Source organism: Erinaceus europaeus, chromosome 7 (assembly GCF_950295315.1).
Source record: "Erinaceus europaeus chromosome 7, mEriEur2.1, whole genome shotgun sequence".
NCBI classification, from domain to species: Eukaryota; Metazoa; Chordata; class Mammalia; order Eulipotyphla; family Erinaceidae; genus Erinaceus; species Erinaceus europaeus.
Window position 1 is genome coordinate 15,164,686 of NC_080168.1, and position 18,806 is coordinate 15,183,491.

At 54.0% G+C, this 18,806-nt stretch overlaps 2 protein-coding genes across 3 annotated transcripts; one reads left to right on the forward strand and one right to left on the reverse strand.

Annotated features, from left to right (window-relative positions):
* Window positions 1-1,372: 1,372 nt before the first annotated feature.
* RETREG2 (reticulophagy regulator family member 2) lies at window positions 1,373-7,188 on the reverse strand. The gene is made up of 9 exons (XM_060193864.1): window positions 6,820-7,188; window positions 6,597-6,703; window positions 5,011-5,041; window positions 4,603-4,738; window positions 4,133-4,217; window positions 3,675-3,818; window positions 3,445-3,539; window positions 3,141-3,276; window positions 1,373-2,913 (listed from the first exon to the last, which is right to left on the reverse strand). The coding sequence occupies exons 1-9, from the start codon at window positions 7,089-7,091 to the stop codon at window positions 2,288-2,290; spliced, it is 1,632 nt and encodes a 543-aa protein (XP_060049847.1). The 5' UTR covers window positions 7,092-7,188; the 3' UTR covers window positions 1,373-2,287.
* A 141-nt stretch (window positions 7,189-7,329) lies between these two features.
* CNPPD1 (cyclin Pas1/PHO80 domain containing 1) lies at window positions 7,330-17,099 on the forward strand. 2 transcript variants are annotated; one of them, XM_060193865.1, is made up of 10 exons: window positions 7,330-7,740; window positions 8,723-8,775; window positions 9,145-9,221; window positions 9,555-9,663; window positions 11,174-11,255; window positions 11,448-11,568; window positions 11,657-11,785; window positions 12,641-12,702; window positions 14,700-14,817; window positions 15,875-17,099. In XM_060193865.1, exons 1-10 carry the CDS (start codon window positions 7,523-7,525, stop codon window positions 16,418-16,420), a joined length of 1,515 nt encoding a protein of 504 aa, XP_060049848.1. In that variant the 5' UTR covers window positions 7,330-7,522; the 3' UTR covers window positions 16,421-17,099. The 2 variants fall into 2 exon arrangements, with proteins under 2 accessions (XP_060049848.1, XP_007520665.1); XM_007520603.3 differs by lacking the exons at window positions 7,330-7,740; window positions 8,723-8,775 and adding an exon at window positions 8,789-8,918.
* The last annotated feature ends 1,707 nt before the right edge of the window (window positions 17,100-18,806 follow it).

The window sequence follows — 18,806 nt, forward strand, 5'->3', positions numbered from 1 at the left end:
TGGTCCTTTTTCCAGCCATGACACCACCTCCCCAGACAAGAACTAGGATCCACCTGCATATCAGATTTCTCAGGCAAAACAAAAACATTAGAATAGCCACAGGCCCTTTGGCATATAACTAAAATATGCCTACTAGCTATCTACAAAATGGAGGGCCCCTAACTCTTCATCTGCACTATTCCAGCCTTTAGGTCCATGATTGGTGAACAATCTAGCTTTGTTACGTTAAACTCTCTTTTCAACCACCAGGTTCCAGATGCTAGCATGATGCCGACCAGACTTCCCTGGAAATACAACCCCACCAATGTGTTCTGGAACTTCCCCAGAGCCCTTCCCCACTAGGGAAAGAGACAGACAGGCTGGGAGTATGGACTGGCCTGTCAATGCCCATGTTCAGCGGGGAAGCAATTACAGAAGCCAGACCTTCCACCTTCTGCACTCCACAATGACCCTGGGTCCATACTCCCAGAGGGATAAAGAATAGGAAAGCTATCAGGGGAGGGGATGGGATACGGAGGTCTGGTAGTGGGAATTGTGTGGAGTTGTACGCCTATGACATGGTTTAGTCAGTTTCCTTTTTATAACTAAAAAAAATGAAAAAAGCCCATTACTATGCATTCATAATTATGCAACCAGTGTGGTGTTCCAGTGCTCCTTGGCCTGACATCAGTTTTGATAAAACATAAGACTCTGCTTGTTTGGTCCTCTCAGTTTAGTCAGCGCCCATGAGTTAACTAGGAGCATACAGCTGGGTGAAGACTCCATCAGAAAACTGTGAAGGTTAGAATTTTTTTAAGATTTTTTTTTTTTTTAACATTCCCTTTTTGCTGCCCTTGTTTTACTGTTGTATTGATCTCATCGTTGTTGGATAGGACAGAGAGCAATGGAGACAGATGGGGAAGACAGAGAGGGGGAGAGAAAGATAGACACCTGCAGACCTGCTTCACCGCCTGTGAAGTGACTCCCCTGCAGGTGGGGAGCCAGGGCTCAAACCGGAATCCTTATGCTGGTCCTTGTGCTTGGCGCCACCTGCGCTTATCCTGCTGCGCTACCGCCCGTCTCCTGAAGGTTAGAATTAGAGTGGCAGAAAATCCACTGTTGGGGTCCCACACTCCTAGTGACTGTAAGACAATGTGGTTTCCTCCTCATACACTTTATTCACACATGCTGAATCTCACTAGACACACACATCACACTGTCAGCGACAACGACTAAGGGGGAGTTAGGGCTGTCGGGCCTCCTTGCTTCTGGCCTGGTCTTGCAGCAAGGCCACCAAGCCGCCAGGAGCCGGCCTGGGGACAAGGAGGCGCAGGGTCAGGAGTGGGGAGGGAGAGAGTGGCATGGGAGCGGCCCCTAGAGAGGCAGGCAGCAGTCCGGCCAGTCAACACTTTATTTTTCCAGTTATCACCTGCACAGATGTTACTGCCCACTTCCTGACCCTCGAAGGGGGGGGGGGTTCTTCCACAGTTAAGACCACCCTTGATTATCTAAGGGCGAAGGTCTCCCTTTCCTTTCCTGGGGTAGTAAGAAAGCTCCCACACCCTCACCTGGCATGGCCAGAGCACCTGTTCACCAATGCAGTGCTGGGGCCTGAGATGTGCTGTGGGGTCCTTGCTCTCCCATCCTCAGGAGAGAGAGAGAAGGGGGCTGGGGTGGACTCGGGAGAGGGTGCAGGAGTTACGAGGGTTATTGTGACCCAAGTGGCTAACTATTCCCAAGCTGAGTCTGTATCTTGGCCTGGGAGGCAGGCTCTGAAAGCTTAGCCAGGGCCAGCTGGAGAGCAGCAGCTGCCTCTGACAACACACAGCAGGGAGATGGAGAGTAGAGGAGCGGGGGGGGGGGGGGGGGGGGAGAAACAATAAAGTGCCTCAACTAAACAACCACATGGGACACGAGGACAGAGCAGCACAGGTCCCTGAGGAGAGGAGGAGAGGGGGGTGACCACTGGGGCTTTGGGGGCACAGCAAGAGGAGGGAGAGGAGAGAAGGGGGCAGGGAGGCAAGTGCAGGCGTTCATGTCCACTAATCCCAATGTCAAATGATTTAAAAACTGAAAACCTCAGGCACAGGAACTGCACCAGGCCCGAGACATCAGGCAGGCAGACAGACAGGCAGGCAGACAGGCAGAGGGAAGCTGGCTACTGCCACTGAAAGCCAGCTGCCCCGTTGGCTCCTGTCCCCTGAAGAGCAGGGGGAGGAGAGAACAGTGATGCCCTGGCCAGGAAGCCCCAAGGTGCCTGCGGCTGCTGCTCCTGCTCCAGCTGCTGCTCCTGCTTCGGCTCCAGGGCTCATGGCTCAGCCACGGCCCGAGCCTCCTGGTCTGACTCTCCCAGAGACAGAGTGTCAGGCCCAAGGGCTGGAGCAGGTGGATCATCAGGGGGCTCTGGGGATGCCACCAGCCCCAGCTCCGCATTCAGCTGTTCTAGCTCCCCCTGATCCAGCAACTCGAAGTCCTCAGTGGTGAGTGCCTCTTCTTCCTCGGGGGCGGGCGGAGGCTGGGGTGAGTCCTGGGAAGGAGAGGGGTGCGCTGCGGGGAAGGGGGCCAGATCGCTTTCAGCAAGGCAGTGTAAGGGTGCCGGGGGGCCAGGGGGAGTGGTGAGGTCACCGCTCACTGCCTCCGGGGTCAGCGTCTCCACCAGCCCTGGTCCTCCAGTGGTGGGGAGTTTTGCTCCGTCTATGGGAGATCCTGCCCCGTTGAAGTGTGTGTTTACAAAGTGAAGGGGGGATGAGAGGCGGAGCAAGGTTTCCTTGGCTGCTGCCTCTTCCCCCTCCTCCTCAGAGTCCAGGACTGGCTTTGAGAGAACCTGAGGGGGGCTCAGCAGGTCTTCGGGAGGGGCCAGCTCTGGCTCCTCTCCTCCCAGCTCCCGGCTCAGGGCCTCCTCGGGCTCACTCGGCAGGCTCTGCTGGTCCAAATCTGCATGGAGAACAAAGCATCAGGAACAGGCTGCTGTTCTCAATGGCTGCAGCTGGCCAATCAGTTCAGGCATGGAATGCTAGGCCAGGCCTGTAGGTATCCAGGTCTTTCAGCAACTTGGGAGTGGAATGAGACACCCAGTTCCCCGGGGAAATGTCTAAGTGCACCACGACCAGCATCTCCTGACTGGGACTAGGAGACTGGAAGAGAGAAGGGGCTGCCTGTACCTTCTGAGACGTCAGTGAGTTGTGGAGTTGTGGCCCGGGACACAGAGAAGCCGCCACTCTCCAAGATAGAAGCTTCTTCGTCTGACAGCTCTGAGTCTGTAATGGCCAAAGCCAGCGCTGTTTTCTTCACATCCACCTGTGGGCAGAGTGTCAGGGTGAACACAACATTTGAGGGGACCGGAGGACCTACTCTCCAGGAGCACCCCTTACCTCTGCCCCAGCTGCCACCCCCATCAAGGTGTGGCTACTTCAGAGCAGAATTCTCCTCATTCTTTACTTGACACCCATCTCCCTTGGGCCTCACCACTGGAGAGAAGCTGGCCAGCTCTGCCTCGCTCTCACTCTCTGTCTCCGCCAGCGGCTCGTCTCCTTCAGGGGGCGCGTTCTTCCCCTGGCGCTCTGGAGAGGCAAGAACAGCAGGGCAGTGACCAAGCAGGGCCTGTGGTGGGGACAAACCTGAGGGCCTGGAGGATTTCTACATTCCCGGGCACCTCACATGCCAGAAACCCAGTCCCTGCTCAGAGAACCCCTTACTCCTCTTGTCATGCTTGTGGTGCAGGGCATCAGCTTCTGCCTTCATGCTGTAGTCCAGCTGCATGAGCAGGGGCTCCAGGCGCGTGTACATCCTCTGGATGAGCTCATGATACACCACCAGGGGCCACAGCAGGATGCTCAGCACTAGAGGTGGGAAAAGGTCAGCTTTCGGGTTCCTATACCACTTCCCACAGGCTCTCATCCAACGACTGCCTTAGCCAGGAAACCACAACAGCAGAAGCCAGAAGAAGCCCTTTCCTAAGGCTGGCACAGCCTTGTCCCTTCTCCTCCTCAACCCCCACCCTCTTCCCCAGATGCTGCCACCACTGTTACTATGCTACGAAGACCCTCTGAAGGGGGTAACTGAGGAGAGAGCACCACCCTCCCTTCTGGTTGGCCAGAAGACAACAACAGGGAAGGGGCACAGACGATGGCAAGGATCAGATGAGCCTACTCACAGACAATGTAGGAAATCATAATCCCTGGGACATAGTGGCCCAGTACAGCCAGCACCACACAGCCGGAGCAGACTCGAGCGCAGAACTGTAGGGGAGAGCCAAGGTGTAAGAATGGGGGTCTGAGGGGCACGGCAAACACATGGGGATGACAGATGACTGCTCAGTGGGTAGAGGAGAGATGGAGCCATCTAGAGCTGTGGTGATCCATCTAGTCAGAAGGACAGCAGAGACCAGACCAGAAAACTTGCCACAGACACAGTCACATGCTCAGAAGTCAGACTGGTCTGCCTCAGCGGGAAGCTGTGATGGAATGTTAGAAGCTTACAGCCGGAGATGAGCCTGCCTCCCTCCCCACCGCATGAGAATGCGCCCAGACTCTGGCTTTAGCCTCGCCAAACTGGGAAACCAGGGGCTCCCTGAGGCCCCTGTCCCTAGAGCACAGGCAACTGCCAGATGACCTGGGAGGTTACCTGGGCTGGATTCTGCCTCTTGTACTGCAGCAGCTCTTGCAGGTGAATCTGGAAGGTGAGCCAGCTCTCAGCCAGGTATCTGCACAACTCGGGCACACTCAGCAGGTGCGGCCGGGAGCCTGACCCCGCACCCTCACTGGGGAGACATGACATGACCCCTGGAGGCCTCTGACACCAGCTCCCGGGACTCCCAAACCCCTTATAGAATGCCCACGTGACCCACTGTCTAACGTACCACCACCCCACCTCCCAAGAGGCTTGTCCTGGCCCTAGGCATCAAAGGCTGGCGCTCCCAAACCTTTGCTCCACAGAAGCCAGGCCCGAGCTGGCAGCAGCCCATCCACTGTGCTGACACTGGCACTGAAGCTAAGTTGGGGCATTTGTCTTCAAAAGGTGGCCTGCACTCACCTGTCGGAGTGTGGCTCCTCCGGAGATGATGCTAAAAAGAGAGATGGAGAGAGGAAGGAAGGGGGGCAGTTATTTCATGCTATGGGCTCTGAAGACATTCCCCAGGGATGCAGCTGGCTCTCTGCAGTCCCAGAGAACTTTCTTCAGATGCCAAGTGCAAAAAGTATTACATTGTTACTCGTGTGTCAGCGTCTTTCTAGAGACTTTATACTTTTTTTAAAAAAAGATTTGTTTACCTATTGTTGTTACTGTTATTATTTTTACCATAACACTGCTCAGCTCTGGTTTCTGATGGTGCTGGGGATTGAACCTGGGACCTCGGAGCCTTAGGCACAAGAGCCTGTTTCCATAACCATTGCGCTATCTCTTCCACCTTTTAACATATTTATTTTGTATAGACAGATAAATTGAGAGACAAAGACAGAGAGACCCCCCCAACACTGCTTCACCACTTATGAAGCTTTCCCCCTGCAGGTGGAGACTGAGAGCTTTGTGCATTGTGATGTGTGCCACCATCCAGCCCCAAACTTTACTCTTTCCAAACACAGGATGCACATCTTACTCCCCAAACCACACTTGGCCCCAAGTCGCACACAGCCCTCAGCTTGGTGCTCCCCAATGTCTCCTATGTAAACAAACAGATGACTCAAAACTAGTGCTGATGATTCTGTAATTCCTTGTGTTTTATTGTTGTAGTTACTATTATTGTTGTTGTTGTTACTGATGTTATTGTTGGATAGGACCAAGAGAAATGGAGAGAGGAGGGGAAGACAGAGGGGGGAGAGAAAGATAGACACCTGCAGACCAGCTTCACCGCCTGTGAAGCGACTCCCCTGCAGGTGGGGAGCAGGGGGCTCGAACCAGGACCTTATGCCGGTCCTTGCGCTTGGCGCCACGTGCGCTTAACCCGCAGCGCTACTGCCCGACTCCCTGTAATTCCCATTCTAGGGGGAGTTCTACGCTAAACACACACCGTGTGCTAGCTCTCACCCCCTGTAAGGCGAGCTCCGTAAACCTTATTTTACAAGCACAGAGACCGAGACACTGGGCGACTTCCACAAGGTCAGAATACGTGGGAAGTGGAAGAGCAGGGAGTGGAACCCGGACAATCTGGTTGCACAATCCACACACACACACTTTTTTTTTTTTTTTTAAGACAGAGACAACAAGGTAGAGACCAGAGCACCAAAGCTTCCTTCAGTGCAGTGCGGGCTGGGTTTCAGTCGTCTCCTCTGTGTGTTTCTCCCTCTTTTTCCCAGAGCCCAGCTCAGCTCTGAGCCTGGGGCTTTGGAGCCTACGGCGGGAGCATTATGCTGCCCCCACCACCACCCCGCGCCTTTTAAGAGAATCCACTTTCACTTTAAATGCCCACTTTACTTCCAGTGAAGGCGAGAGAAAGCAGATCAGCACTCTGACAAACGCCACCCCCCTTCCTGCACCCAAGCCCAGGCCCTCGGCAACACCTGCACGCGCTGCGAGGACCCCCCGCCCCATCCGGAGGGCGGGCCGACGCGGGGGAGGCGGCACCCCCACCCCCACCCCACCGCGGGAGCCCAGGGGCGCTGGCTGCTCCGAGCAACACTCACCCGGGACGTCGGGGAGGAAGCGAGGCTGCCAGAGGTCCAGCAGGAAATAGGCCAAGAGCGAGACGCTGAGCAGAAAGACGGGCCGCAGGGAGGACGACGACAGCAGCCTTGGGGGGAGACGGGGCCGCGCGGTGAGCAGCGCGCAGCCCCCGGTGGGTGGGGGGCTCCCGCGGCCCCGCAGGCGGCCGCCCCCGCCCGGCCCCGCCCCCTCCGAGGCCGTTACCAGAAGAGGCCGTTGAGCGCGGCCGCCGTCACCAGGCTGTGCAGCGGCTGCTCCCACACCAGCAGGCGCTGCGCCGCCGCCAGCGCCGCCTCCCAGCCGCGGAGCCGCAGCCGCAGCGCGGTGGCCAGACGCCCCACCGCCTCGGCCGCCGCCGCCGCCTCCTCCTCCGCCTCGCCGGCGGCCTCACCCATGCCGAGGCTGAGGTCCAGGCCCAGGCCGCCGCCGAAGCCCAGCCCCAGGCCCCCACCCGCGCCCCCGCCGCCGCTCGCCATGGCTCCTCCGCAGCCGCCGCCTGAGCCCGCGCCGAGCCAGGGCTGCGCGGCCGCCGCCGGGGGCGCGTCGGGCGGGAGGGGGCGCACGCCGCGGGGAGCGCGGTCGAGGCTGCCGATGGGTGTCACGTGACGGCGCGGCGACGCGATGTCACGTGACGCAGCCTAACCGCTGGGGTGGGGTGGCCCGCGCGTGCGCCCTGGCTGCGGCGCGTCGCCCTGCCGCTACGCGGGTGCGCGATCCAGCGGGAAGGGTGATTCCATGCGGGGGCGACCTGTGTCTGGGGTTCGGCAGGGTCCCGGGGTGGTGGTGGAGCTCCTCTTCCCCCTCCACACACCAGCTGCTGTGTGGGCAGAGCGGCTTAAGAGTCTGGCTTTGGCCCCGGGTCCACCCGAAGCGATGCAAGCCGGAGGGGCAGGAGGTGGGCTTGCAGATGCGCAGGCTCGGGGGGAAGGTCGGCGGCCGGCCTGTCACTCAGCCTCGGACCTACCGGTCCACTCGGACCCTCCCCGCCGCGGGGAAACAATCACGGCGCGAGACTCAACGGCCTTTTCCTCCAAGACTTCGGCCCTTCCTAGCTCTGTGTGCAAATTGCTCCTGCCTCCACGCATCCCGGCGCTTCCCAAGCCCTTGTTCTAACAGGACGTCGGGGTATGGGAGCGAGTGTGAAAGTTCGAGTCTTGTTTAAATATTGTAGGCTCGATCGGGAGAGATTGCATAACGGTTATGCAAAGAGATTTTCATGCCTACACTTCCAAGGTACCAGGTTCAATCCCTTCAGACCACCAGAGCTGGGCAGAGTTCTCATATAAATAATAAATAAATGTTTCATCATTTAATGAGGCTCACAACTGCCAGGCGTTTCATATTCCCTTGTGGTTACTTAGCCTCAGCAATCACGCCTCATAGCACGTGACTGTGTCTAAGATGCCAGAGAAAAACAAGATGCCCTGCTACATTACCCAGACCTCTCCTAACTTGTTTGTGTAATTGATGTGTGTAAATCTTTAAATTTTTGCCACTAGGGTTATTGCAAGGGCGTGCCTGCGTGCCTCAACTGTTGCTCTCTATCGCATTTTTCTTTAAATCTTTGGTTTTGTCATTTTCTTTCTAGTTTTTATTGGATAGGACAGAATTTATTGGATAGGAGAGGGACAGAGAAAGACACCTTAAGACCTGCTTCACCGCTGGTGAAGTGTCCCCCCTGCAGGTGGGGAGCAGAGGCTAAAACCCGGGTCCTTGGATTTGGTAATATGTGCGCCACCGCCCGGATAGGAGTCAGAGACAGAGGCAGGCAGAGAGAGAGAGAGAGAGAGAGAGAGAGAGAGAGAGAGAGAGAGAGAGGGAGAGAAAGACACAGGGGGAAGACACCTGCAGCACAGTTCTCCACCGCTCATGGAGGTGGAGCCCTGCAGGTGCGGTTGAACCCGTGCCCCTGCGCATGCTCTCGCAGGCGCGCCCTACCAGGTGAGTCACCACCCAGTGACTCCTCTCTACCTTAAAATAAATAAAAGAACCAAGTGTGAAAAACGACTGTTGCACGTCTCTGTTCTGCTCATTTTAATTTCGACTCGGGTGCGAGAGGTCAGCCCCCGCGCCCGCCACCAGGAATCGCCCCCATTTCTCCCTCCAGATCCCCGGCACACGAAAGCTCAGCTCTCCGGCCCGCGCGGGCTCCAGTAAGCGGTGGGTCGGGGCGGCGGCCCGGGGGGCGGGGCGGGGCGGGGCAGCAGGAAGTGCGGGGCCGAGTCAGAGCCCTCGGCACCCCTGCGGCTGTTAAACTCGGGGGAGCAGTGCGGCCGCCGGGTCCCCTACAGGCTCTCCGCGAGGTGAGCGCCCCCGGGCGCAGCCCGCAGCCCCGCGCCCGCAGCCCCGCTCGGGGCGGAAGAGGAAGCGCCGGCGCCGCCTGCCGCGAGGGGAGGGGGCTGCACCGGGCGGCGGCGGCGGCGGCGGCGGCGGCGGGGGCGCGGGGAGGCGGGCGGGCAGGTGGACGGACAGGCGGCCGGGGGGCTACTCTGACCCCCGATTCCTGAGGACTCCCGTCCACCCCCGCAGGCGGCGCGATGGACCTGGCCGGGCTCCTGCTGAACGAAGAAGGCGCCTTCTCGCTCACCGGCTTCCAGGACTTCTCGGTGAGCCCCTCGCCCCCGTCCCGGCCTCCCGCGCTGGGGGGTCTGGGATCCCCCGCGACCCCCGCGGGGCCCGGGGCGGAGCTGCGAGCTGGCCTGATCACTGTTCCCGGGAGCCCCGGGGCTGCCGCTGGGATCGCAGCTACTCGAGGCCCCGGCTGCTCGGGCCCTGGGGGCAGGGGGACGCTGGGGACCCCTCGGGGGAGCTGGATGCGCCCCCGTTGGCCTTTGGCAAACAGGTCAAAGGTCACGGAGCCCCGATCCCCCTACGCCCCCCGCCGCCTGCCCTTCACCCTCCGCCACTCCCCACCCCCAACCTCCGCCTGCTCCCTCCAGTTCCTGCCGGGCCACCAGAAGCTGAGCGCCCGCATCCGGAGGAGGCTGTACTACGGCTGGGACTGGGACGGCGACTGCAGCCTGGAGGAGCTCTCCAGCCCCGTGGCAGGTAGCCGGCCCACGGAGTGCCTGGGGGTGGCAACCGGAGCCACACTTCCGCTGTTTAGTTACTCACTTCTTACTTGGCGTAGAGACGCCACAGGCTTTATGTCTTGCTTGATTTGTTTGTTTTTCTAACTCGGTTGAGGAAAAACAAAAATCATTGCTCTCTTACAGATCTCTATCTTGATTTGTTTGTCAGAAACTCGAGATTTACCAAAGGCATCTAACCTGTTTACCAAAGCATGTTGTTCGTCCTCTTTCTCTTTTCTCTCTCTCCTGTCAGAAAACTAGGATTTTCCACAGGCATCGAACCTGTTTCCCAAGTAAACAAAGCATTTCTCCATCATTTCTTTCAGAAATTTGACATTTCCAAAGGCATGTAACCTGTTTCCCAAGTAGACAAATCATTTCTTCCTCCCTTCTCCCTCTCCCTCTCTCCTTTTTGCCACCAAGCTTATCACTGGGGCTTGGTGTCTGTGCAAAGATTTACTCCTCATGTATCCCTGTGGCTTCTTACTCCTCTCCTCTTTATTTTCCAATAGAGATAGAAATAGGGAGAGAAGGAGATACACCTGCAGCACTGCTCCACCACTTGTGAAGCGTTCCCCCACCCATAGGTGGCGGCCAGGGATTTGCCTCATGCGTGGTAATGTGTATGCTTTGTCAGGTGTAATACCACCCAGCCCTGAAACATGTTTGTTTTCTTTATTTCTTTTATTTCTTTATTGGGGAACTAATGTTTTACATTCAACAGTAAATACAATAGTTTGTACATGCATAACATTGCTCAGTTTTCCATATAACAATACAACCCCCAATAGGTCCTCTGTCATCCTTCTTGGATCTGTAGTCCCCCCCCCAACCCCACTCCAGAGTTTTACTTTGGTGCAATATGCCAATTCCAGTTCAGGTTCTACTTGTGTTTTCTTTTCTTATCTTGTTTTTCAGCTTCTGCTTGAGAGTGTTTGTTTTCTTTACTGGATAAGAGTGGAAAACAGTGCAGTAGTAGATAGCATAATGGTTATGCAAAGAGACTCTAATGCCTGAGGCTCCGAAGTCCCAGGTTCAATCCCCTCCACCACCACTGGTGTTTCTTTCTGTATCTGTGTCTTTCTTTCTCTTCATCTTACTCTAAATAAGTAAATAAATAAATACTTAAAAAAAAAAGAGTAGAAAACAAAGTGGGGTAATTTAAGCTGACAGGGAAGTAAGCTGGGAAGAGCAGAAGTGTGACATGGATAGGGCTTTTTGTCTCATCATGGGAGAATGTGATCTCTGTTTTCTTAGTGTGGTCCTGTCCCCAAGTTGGCCTGTGATAGAGATCTGGGTCCCCATGTTTGAGTCTAGCTCCTGCCGCACTGAAGGAAGCCTAGGGGTTGTGGTCCATTTCACTCTCTGCTTTCTGTGTCTCTATAAAGAAAAAAAAGATAAGTAAATATCTGGGTCTTCTGATGGCTATGGGGACTGATTGAGAAAGACTCTGTTGCCTCACTCTGCCTGACTTCTGCTCCCTGCAGACATTGCTGTGGAACTGCTCCAGAAGGCAGCCCCCAGTCCTATTCGAAGACTCCAGAAGAAATATGTCGCTCATGTATCCCGGTGAGGCTGGAACCGAAGGGCATTAAGGAACAAGTGTCTGGGTCCTAGAGAGAGAGAGAGGGAATGCTTCCCTCCAGAGAGCTGATGTAAAGATGTGGGGATGAGTCTCAAAAGAGCCCAGGCACTGAGAGCCCCAGGGGGCTAATTACAGATCCTTCCACTTCATAACCCCTGCCCCCCAACCCCTGCCAGGGAGGCATGCATCTCCCCCTGCGCCATGATGCTGGCCCTGGTGTACATCGAGCGGCTTCGGCACCGGAACCCTGACTACCTGCAGCACGTGTCTTCCTCTGACTTGTTCCTGATCTCTATGGTGACATACTCCCACTTTGTCCACTCCCCTCTGGATCCTGAGCCAGCCGTGAACTCCATCTCTGACTCCACCTCTGCTTCCTCCACAGATGGTGGCCAGCAAGTACCTCTACGATGAAGGGGAGGAGGAGGAGGTCTTTAATGACGAATGGGGAGCTGCTGGGGGTGTGGCTGTGCCCACTCTCAACGCCCTGGAGAGGGGCTTTCTGAGTGCCATGGTGAGTTGCCCACCCTGTACTCCTGGACCTTCTTTGTGTTCCTTTCACCCTTTTATTTTCTTTTCTTTTTCAGCTCTGGTTTATGGTGGTGTGGGGGATTGAACCTGGGACCTTGTAGCCTCAGGCATGAGTCTGTTTGCATAACCATTATGCTATCTACCGCCCCCTTTTCTGTCGCCTTACTTCTCTGTCTCCTTGTACTCTTGCTTAGTGTCTCCTTTTCCTAGCTTTTCTGGACTAAGCACAGGCTTTGGGGGTTCTTGGCTCAGTGAGGCCAAAGATAGAACACCCCCACCCCCATTCCACCAGACCTATTAGGCACATTCAGCACCGGATCTAACCTTAGGATCCTGATTATTTGCTTCTGGACTTTTCTTTTCCTTTTTGGTAGAAATGGAGGGTGAGCATGGGGGTGGGGGTTAGGTAGGGCAAGAGATGGAGAGGAACAGAAAGACACCTGCAGTCTGCCTCACTATTCATGAAGCTTCCCCCTGTAGGTGGGGGCAGGGGGCTTGAACCAGGTGTTTATGCATGGTGACTTATGTGCTTTAGCAGTTGGACCACTGCCCGGCACCACTTCTGGACTTTCTGTGCTTCTAAGTTCCCTGTAGGCATGGGCTGTTTTCAGGATTCTTTTCTTCTCCTGCCCTTAGTGGAGGGTGGACTGTGATGGTTAAATGAGCCATTGACTATATCAAGCTCTTGGAATAGTACCCAGCATACAGTGCCCAGTAAGTGTTACTCTCCCCCACCCCCTTCCCCTGGGGTGGTTCAAGGTACTGCTGTGACTTGTGTTTTAAACAGCTGTGGTTCAGGTCTGAGCCTGGCTTAGTGCCCTTCTCTTCCTGCCCACAGGACTGGCGTCTCTACACAGACCCGAGGGAGATCTTTGATGTGCTGAACTGGCTGGAGGGCTGGTAGGTTCAAGGAATTGGAAAGAAGGGGCACCAGGGATTTGGGGGAGTAAGGGAGGTCTGAATCATAGGAACTCCCCAGGATCAGGTGTGTGTCACTGAGGAGAGAGAGGATAAGAAATAGAATTGCAGGAGTTGGGCCGTGGCGTAGCGGGTTAAGCACACATGGCACAAAGTGCAAAAACCGGCATAAGGATCCTGGCTCAAGCCCCCGGCTCCCCACCTGCAGGGTAGTCGTTTCACAGCAGGTCTGCAGGTGTCTGTCTTTCTCTCCCCCTCTCTGTCTTCCCCTCCTCTCTCCATTTCTCTCTGTCCTATCCAACAACAACAACATCAATAATAACTACAACAATAAAAAAACAAGGACAACAAAAGGAATAAATAAATATAAAAATAAAAAAAATTAAATAGAATTGCCTGTAGTCTGTGCTAGAATGCCAGGAGACCACCAGAGGTTGGATTGTATGAACCTGCAGTCGAAGCCATGTTTCAGAGCCCTGTACTGCAGGTGCTTCATGAGCTGGTGTGACATCAGTAAGAAGGAACTACCAGTTGGGTTTCTGAGGGATCTCTGAATCTTGTGTCACAAAGGGTTCTGGGATTTCTGTGGAAGGGAAAGTAGATTGGTGAACTTGTAGATAAAAATAATACGAGGCAGGGAGTCGGGCGGTAGCACAGTGGGTTAAGTGCAGGTGGCACAAAGCACAAGGACAGGCATAAGGATCCCAGTTCAAGCTCCCAGCTCCCCGCCTGCAGGGGAGTTGCGTCACAAGTGGTGAAGCAGGTCTGCAGGTGTCTATCTTTCTCTCCCCCTCTCTTTCTTCCCCTCCCCTCTCCATTTCTCTCTGTCCTATCCAACTGTGACAACAACGATAATAATTACAACAATAAAACAACAAGGGCAACAAAAGGAAATAAATGAAAATTAAAAAAAAAACAAACATGAGGAGAATAATAATGAGTAAAGCAAGGATAATCTCTTGTTTCTGAGTGAACAGCCCAAAGAGAAGGATGAGAGTGGACAGTTCTCCTTTGTTCATTGTTTGCTATAGTTTCACTGCTAGATCACATATAATGTGTAGTCTTAATAAATAAATAATAATAAATAATAAATGTGTAGTTTCTTTCTAGGCAGGGGAGGTAGCATAATAATCATGCAAACAGACTCTCATACCTGAGGCTCTGAGGTCCCAGGTTCAATCCCCCACACCACCATAAACCAGAGCTGAGTTTTGCTTTGGTAAAACACACACACACACACACACACACACACACCCCAAACAAAAAAGAACTATATCTACTAATAGATATATTTTTAAAAATATTTGTGGATAGAGACAGAGAGGAACTGAGATGGAATAGGGAGATAGAAAAGAGAGGAAAGATACCTACAGCAGTGTTTCACTGCTTGTGAAGCTTCTCCCTGGCATGTGGGGCCTGGGGGCCTGAACCCAGGTCCTTGTGCATGGTAATGTGTGTGTTGTATTAAGTGTGCCACCACCTGGCTCTTTAAAAGTTTCCAAGGACAACAATTACAATATCGGTGGCACACCTGTTTGAGTGTACACATCACCATATGCAGGGACCCAGGTTCAAGTCCCCAGTCCCCACTTGCAGGGGGAAGCTTCATGAACAGTGAAGCAGGGCTGCAGGTGTGTCTCTCCCTCTTCTCTGTTTTTCAAGCTCTATTCACAAAAGGGGGAAAAAAAAAGCCACTAGGAGTGGTGGCTTTGTCATGCAGACATTGAGCCATGGCAATGAAAAAAAAAACTAAAATATACTTTTATATATTTTAATAAGAACGAAAACAGAGTTGTCCTAAGTAATACTTTCTAAATCCACCTGTTCTCTTGATAATGACGTTGGCCGGCTGGGAGCTGCTTGTCTAGAATACAGATCTTGGTCTCACCCTCAGCTTCTAGGCCAACAAGTGGGCTGCAGTGTCTGGACAGGGGAGGGGGTCTTGGGAGTCCCACCATGTCTTCTCTGCCTTCCTGCAGTGTAGCTGAGCAGCAAGGCCGGCAGCGGGGCTGGTACACCTACACCGACCTGAGTGTGTTGCTGGAGCAGCCGGCCTGGCAGCTGGCTCTGGGCTCACTGTGCCAGCGGCTGGCAAAGGTGAGATTGAGCAGCAGGGAGGGGCTTGGGTGGCTGGTGGAGCTGGTCTTTGGGAGCAGCTGGTGACAGAGCTCCAGCCTGAACACTGCTGCCTAGAGATAAGGGTGGGGCATGTGAAACACAGATAGCAGCACAGAGCCTGACAGCATGTGCCTGCCCTGTGTGGGGAGCCCTGGGTTTGAGCCCAGGAACACCACAGGCAGCACCAGTGTAGCTCCATGAAGGTGAGGTGGCATGGTCCCTTCTTCCAGTTTTTTTTCTCTCTCTCTCTCTTTCCTCCCCCTTCCCTCTCTCTTAAATATAAAGAATGAAAAATTGGCCCAGGCAGGTGTTGGTGTGCTTGGTAGAGCAGACATGTCACAGTATGCAAAAGCACCTGAATTCAAGCTCTTGGTCCTCATCTGCATCAGGGAAGCTTCATGAGTGGTGAAATAGTGCCACAAGTGTCTCTCCTTTTCTTCTCTCTCTCTTTCCCCCCTTCCTTCTCTGCCCTATCAAAAGAGGGGGGGGGGGGGAAATAGCACTGCGTCCCAGTGATAACTTTGGTGGCAAAAACAAAACAAAGTAAAAACAGGTGGCCTGGGAGGTGACATGAGTGGCTAGAAGCATGAAGTCCTGAGCTCGATCTTTGGCATCACATAAGCCAGAGTGATATTCTGGCTCTCTTTTTCTCCTTCTGTTTCTTGCATTAATAAATCTTGGGGGAAAATGGAGGTGGCCTGTTGGTACAATGTATGTGTTACAATGCACAAGGTCTCAGGTTCGAGCTCCCACTCCCCACATGCATGAAGGAAACTTCATGAGCAGTAAAGCAGTGACAGAGCATGTACTGCAGGTGTCTCTCCCTATCTCCCCTTCCCCTCTCAATTTCTCTGTCCTATTAAATTAAAAATATATAAGAAAAATAGAAAAAATAACTGCCAGAGATGGTGTATTTGTCATGCAGGCATTGAGCCCCAGTGATAACCCTGTTGGTTGTAAAATAAATAAGTAAATGAACAAAGACAGATATGGGGAAGTGCGTCTGGGTGCTGACATGTGTCTCTGTCCCCTCCAGCTGTCCTGCCTGCTCACCATGGCCTACGTGAGCAGTGTGGCTCTGGCTGTGGCCTCGGTGGCCATTGTCCACCAGTCCTTGGGCCTGTCCTGCTGCCCCTCACCTGGCCCCCCGGCCCTCAGACTGGCGTCCAGGTGCCTCTGGGAATCCTGCATTCCTCCTCCCTCACCACCATGTCTGCTGTCTCCTGCCAACACCTCCAGCAGCCTGGACACTGCTGAGGGGCTGCCTTCACTCTGGGGCAGTTTCCTGGCCTCGCCAAGTCCCCCACCCTTGCCGCCCCCAGACCCCCCAGCCCCTCCCACCCTTCTGCGGGACTGCCCTCTTTGCCAGAAATTCCAGAGACACTCCTCCACCTGCCAAGCCTGCCACGCACCCAACCGCACGGTTGCCACGGGGCCCCCCAGGCCTTGGTACCACCACCCTGGCCTGGCCCCACCCTGGCCCTGGAGCCCCTTACCCTCTCTGCTTCCCCAGCCCCAGCAATGCCCCCTTTTCAGCATCAATGAGCTGGTCCGCCTTAAGTCTTTCATCTTCTTGGGCTAGGCAGGGCTCCCAAGGATGCTATAAGAGGGTTTGGGGCCCCTGAACCTGGAGCAGCAAAGCTTGACTTAGGCCCTCTCTACTTCTCTGGGACCTTGGATGCACCCCTGTCCTCCTAGGTGACAGACTTCAGGGGTGAGGGGGCAGATTGGAAGGTCGCTCAGCCTTCCGGGCTGCAGGCACCAGGGAAAGCCTCAGCTGGGTGACTAATGACATGTCACAGACAGACAGACAGAGGAAGAGCCCGTGTCTTCACCTCCCCTGGGCTCTTGTGGACTTTTGCATTTCAGTTTCCTAGGATGGCAAGGGAGGAGGGGGGTGTGAGAAGCGAGGAGAGGGAGGGAGGAAAGGATGGGGTCAGTGTGATGTCCCTGAAACAGGAGAACCAGGGATAGATAGGACCCCGGCAGAGCTGAAGGAAAGTGGGTGAAGGGGGCAAGGCTCTCCACACCTGCCCCCTGGATGGAGACAGATGGAGCCTGGGGCTGCTGGGACCCTCCACCTTGCCCTCTTGTCATCCATCCTGCCCTTCTTAGACTGCCCTTCTTACCCCAGCTCCTGGGCTGCCCTTGGCCAGTTCCTATCCTGGTGTCCCCTTCACCAGCCTCTCTGACTCCCACTTTATATCTGGATTTTTTAGGCTTTTTTAGATCTGAGGTTTCAATAAACTTTCCCTTGCATAGCCTGCATTCTAGATCCTTCTGCGCCAGCCCACCTCCTCTCCTCTGCCACCTGCGAGGCCTATTTCTGGACCTCCTTATGACATGGTGGTCAGAAGCTTGTCCATGTCTCCCTCCCAACACCCAGGGTTCCTGAGCACTGCTCCACCTTGGTGCCTCTGGGCAAAACCAGTGACTACTGTGCTGGGGTTGGCCCCGTCTGTCACAGCTTGTTGGTGAGCACTGTCCTGTGAATCCTGATGCCAGCTGATAATGAAAGGGGCCCAAACCTTGTGTCCTGCCATTGCTTGGCATTGGAAGGAAGCCCTACTGGAAAGTTTGACTGAGTTTTGGGGGGTTCCCAGAGGGCTGGCACTACCCCCTAAGGGGCATTTTTGGAAATTTATGGGCTTTATTTGGTTGTCACAAAATTGGAGGGAGAAATAGTCACATTTAGCAGTCCTCGACAGGATGCTTAAATTTTCTGAAATGCTTGGCAACTCCCCCGATAGAGAACTCCCATTTTCTTTTCTTCTTTTTTCCCCCCCTTTATTGGGAGATGAATGGTTTACAGTCAATAGTTAGTAGGCCTATTTTAGTTATATTCTAAATGGCCCATGACTATGTTCGTGTTTTTTTTTTTTTTTTTTTTTTTCTGAGCCTGACATCTGATACGCAGGTAGGCCCAAGTTATTGTCTGGGGAGATGATGTCATGGATGCAAAAAGGACCAGAAAGCTGGATCAGGGAAGAGAGTAGCTCCCAAATATGGGAAAGGTATATAAATATTATTGACTATAAACCCTATTGATTTGATATGTTCTGGTACTCATATAAAGCTTAGGAGGAGCCTACTATCTCCAAAATGGACACCCCCAAACTTCATCTACACTCTTCCAGCCTTTAGATTCATGATTAGTCAACAATTTGTTTGGCTTTATATGTTAACTCTTCTTTCAGCCACCAGGTTCCAGATGCTACCGTGATGCCAACCGGACTTCCCTGGGCAGAAGATACCAGTGTGTCCTGGAGCTCCGGTTCTCCAGAACCCTGCTCCACTAGGGAAATAGAGAGACAGGCTGGGAGTATGGATCGACCTGTCAACACCCATGTTCAGTGGGGAAGCAATTACAGAAGCCAGACCTTCCACCTTCTGCATCCCATAATGTCCGTTGGTCCATACTCCCAGAGGGATAGAATAGGAAAGCTATCAGGGGAGGGGATGGGATATGGAGTTCTAGTGGTGGGAATTGTGTAGAGTTGTACTCCTCCTATCCTATGGTTTCTGTCAGTGTTTCCTTTTGTATTATACATTGTAACATTTCTCCGTTTTCCTCATAACAAGTCAACCTCCACCAGGTCTTCCTATTCCATCATGTTCTAGGACCTGAACCATCTGTTTGTTTGTTCATTTCTTTTAAATAAGGGCACTGTTCAGCTCTGGCTTATGGTGGTGCTGAGGATTGAACCCTTTGGTGCCTCAGGCAGGAAAGTTTTTTGCATCATCATTGTGCTGTCTCCCCAGCCCTCCCCACAGCCTTTGAAGGACCATCTAGGCAGGCTGCACCGACAAGACATGCACAGAGAGGCCCTGACTTAGGATTTCTGACTTGACTGGTGCGGAAATGATAACACATTCAACAGGAACTGTGATGGACACTCCTCATTGCTGTAGCAAGCCTCAGCCCCAGTCAGTCATTCGGGCAGATACTATTTCCTATTTTAGGTGGG

Bases quoted from the DNA above. Each gene is read 5' to 3' on its own strand.
- RETREG2 (XM_060193864.1), bottom strand. From the start codon at position 7,091: ATGGCGAGCGGCGGCGGGGGCGCGGGTGGGGGCCTGGGGCTGGGCTTC. The intron at 4,218-4,602 runs GTAACCTCCCAG...TCTCCCCTACAG, and splicing joins AGAGGCAGAATCCAGCCCAG to TTCTGCGCTCGAGTCTGCTC. The intron at 3,819-4,132 runs GTGAGTAGGCTC...TCCCACCTCTAG, and splicing joins TATGATTTCCTACATTGTCT to TGCTGAGCATCCTGCTGTGG.
- CNPPD1 (XM_060193865.1), top strand. From the start codon at position 7,523: ATGCGCAGGCTCGGGGGGAAGGTCGGCGGCCGGCCTGTCACTCAGCCT. The intron at 11,569-11,656 runs GTGACATACTCC...CTTCCTCCACAG, and splicing joins ACTTGTTCCTGATCTCTATG to ATGGTGGCCAGCAAGTACCT. The intron at 12,703-14,699 runs GTAGGTTCAAGG...GCCTTCCTGCAG, and splicing joins CTGAACTGGCTGGAGGGCTG to TGTAGCTGAGCAGCAAGGCC.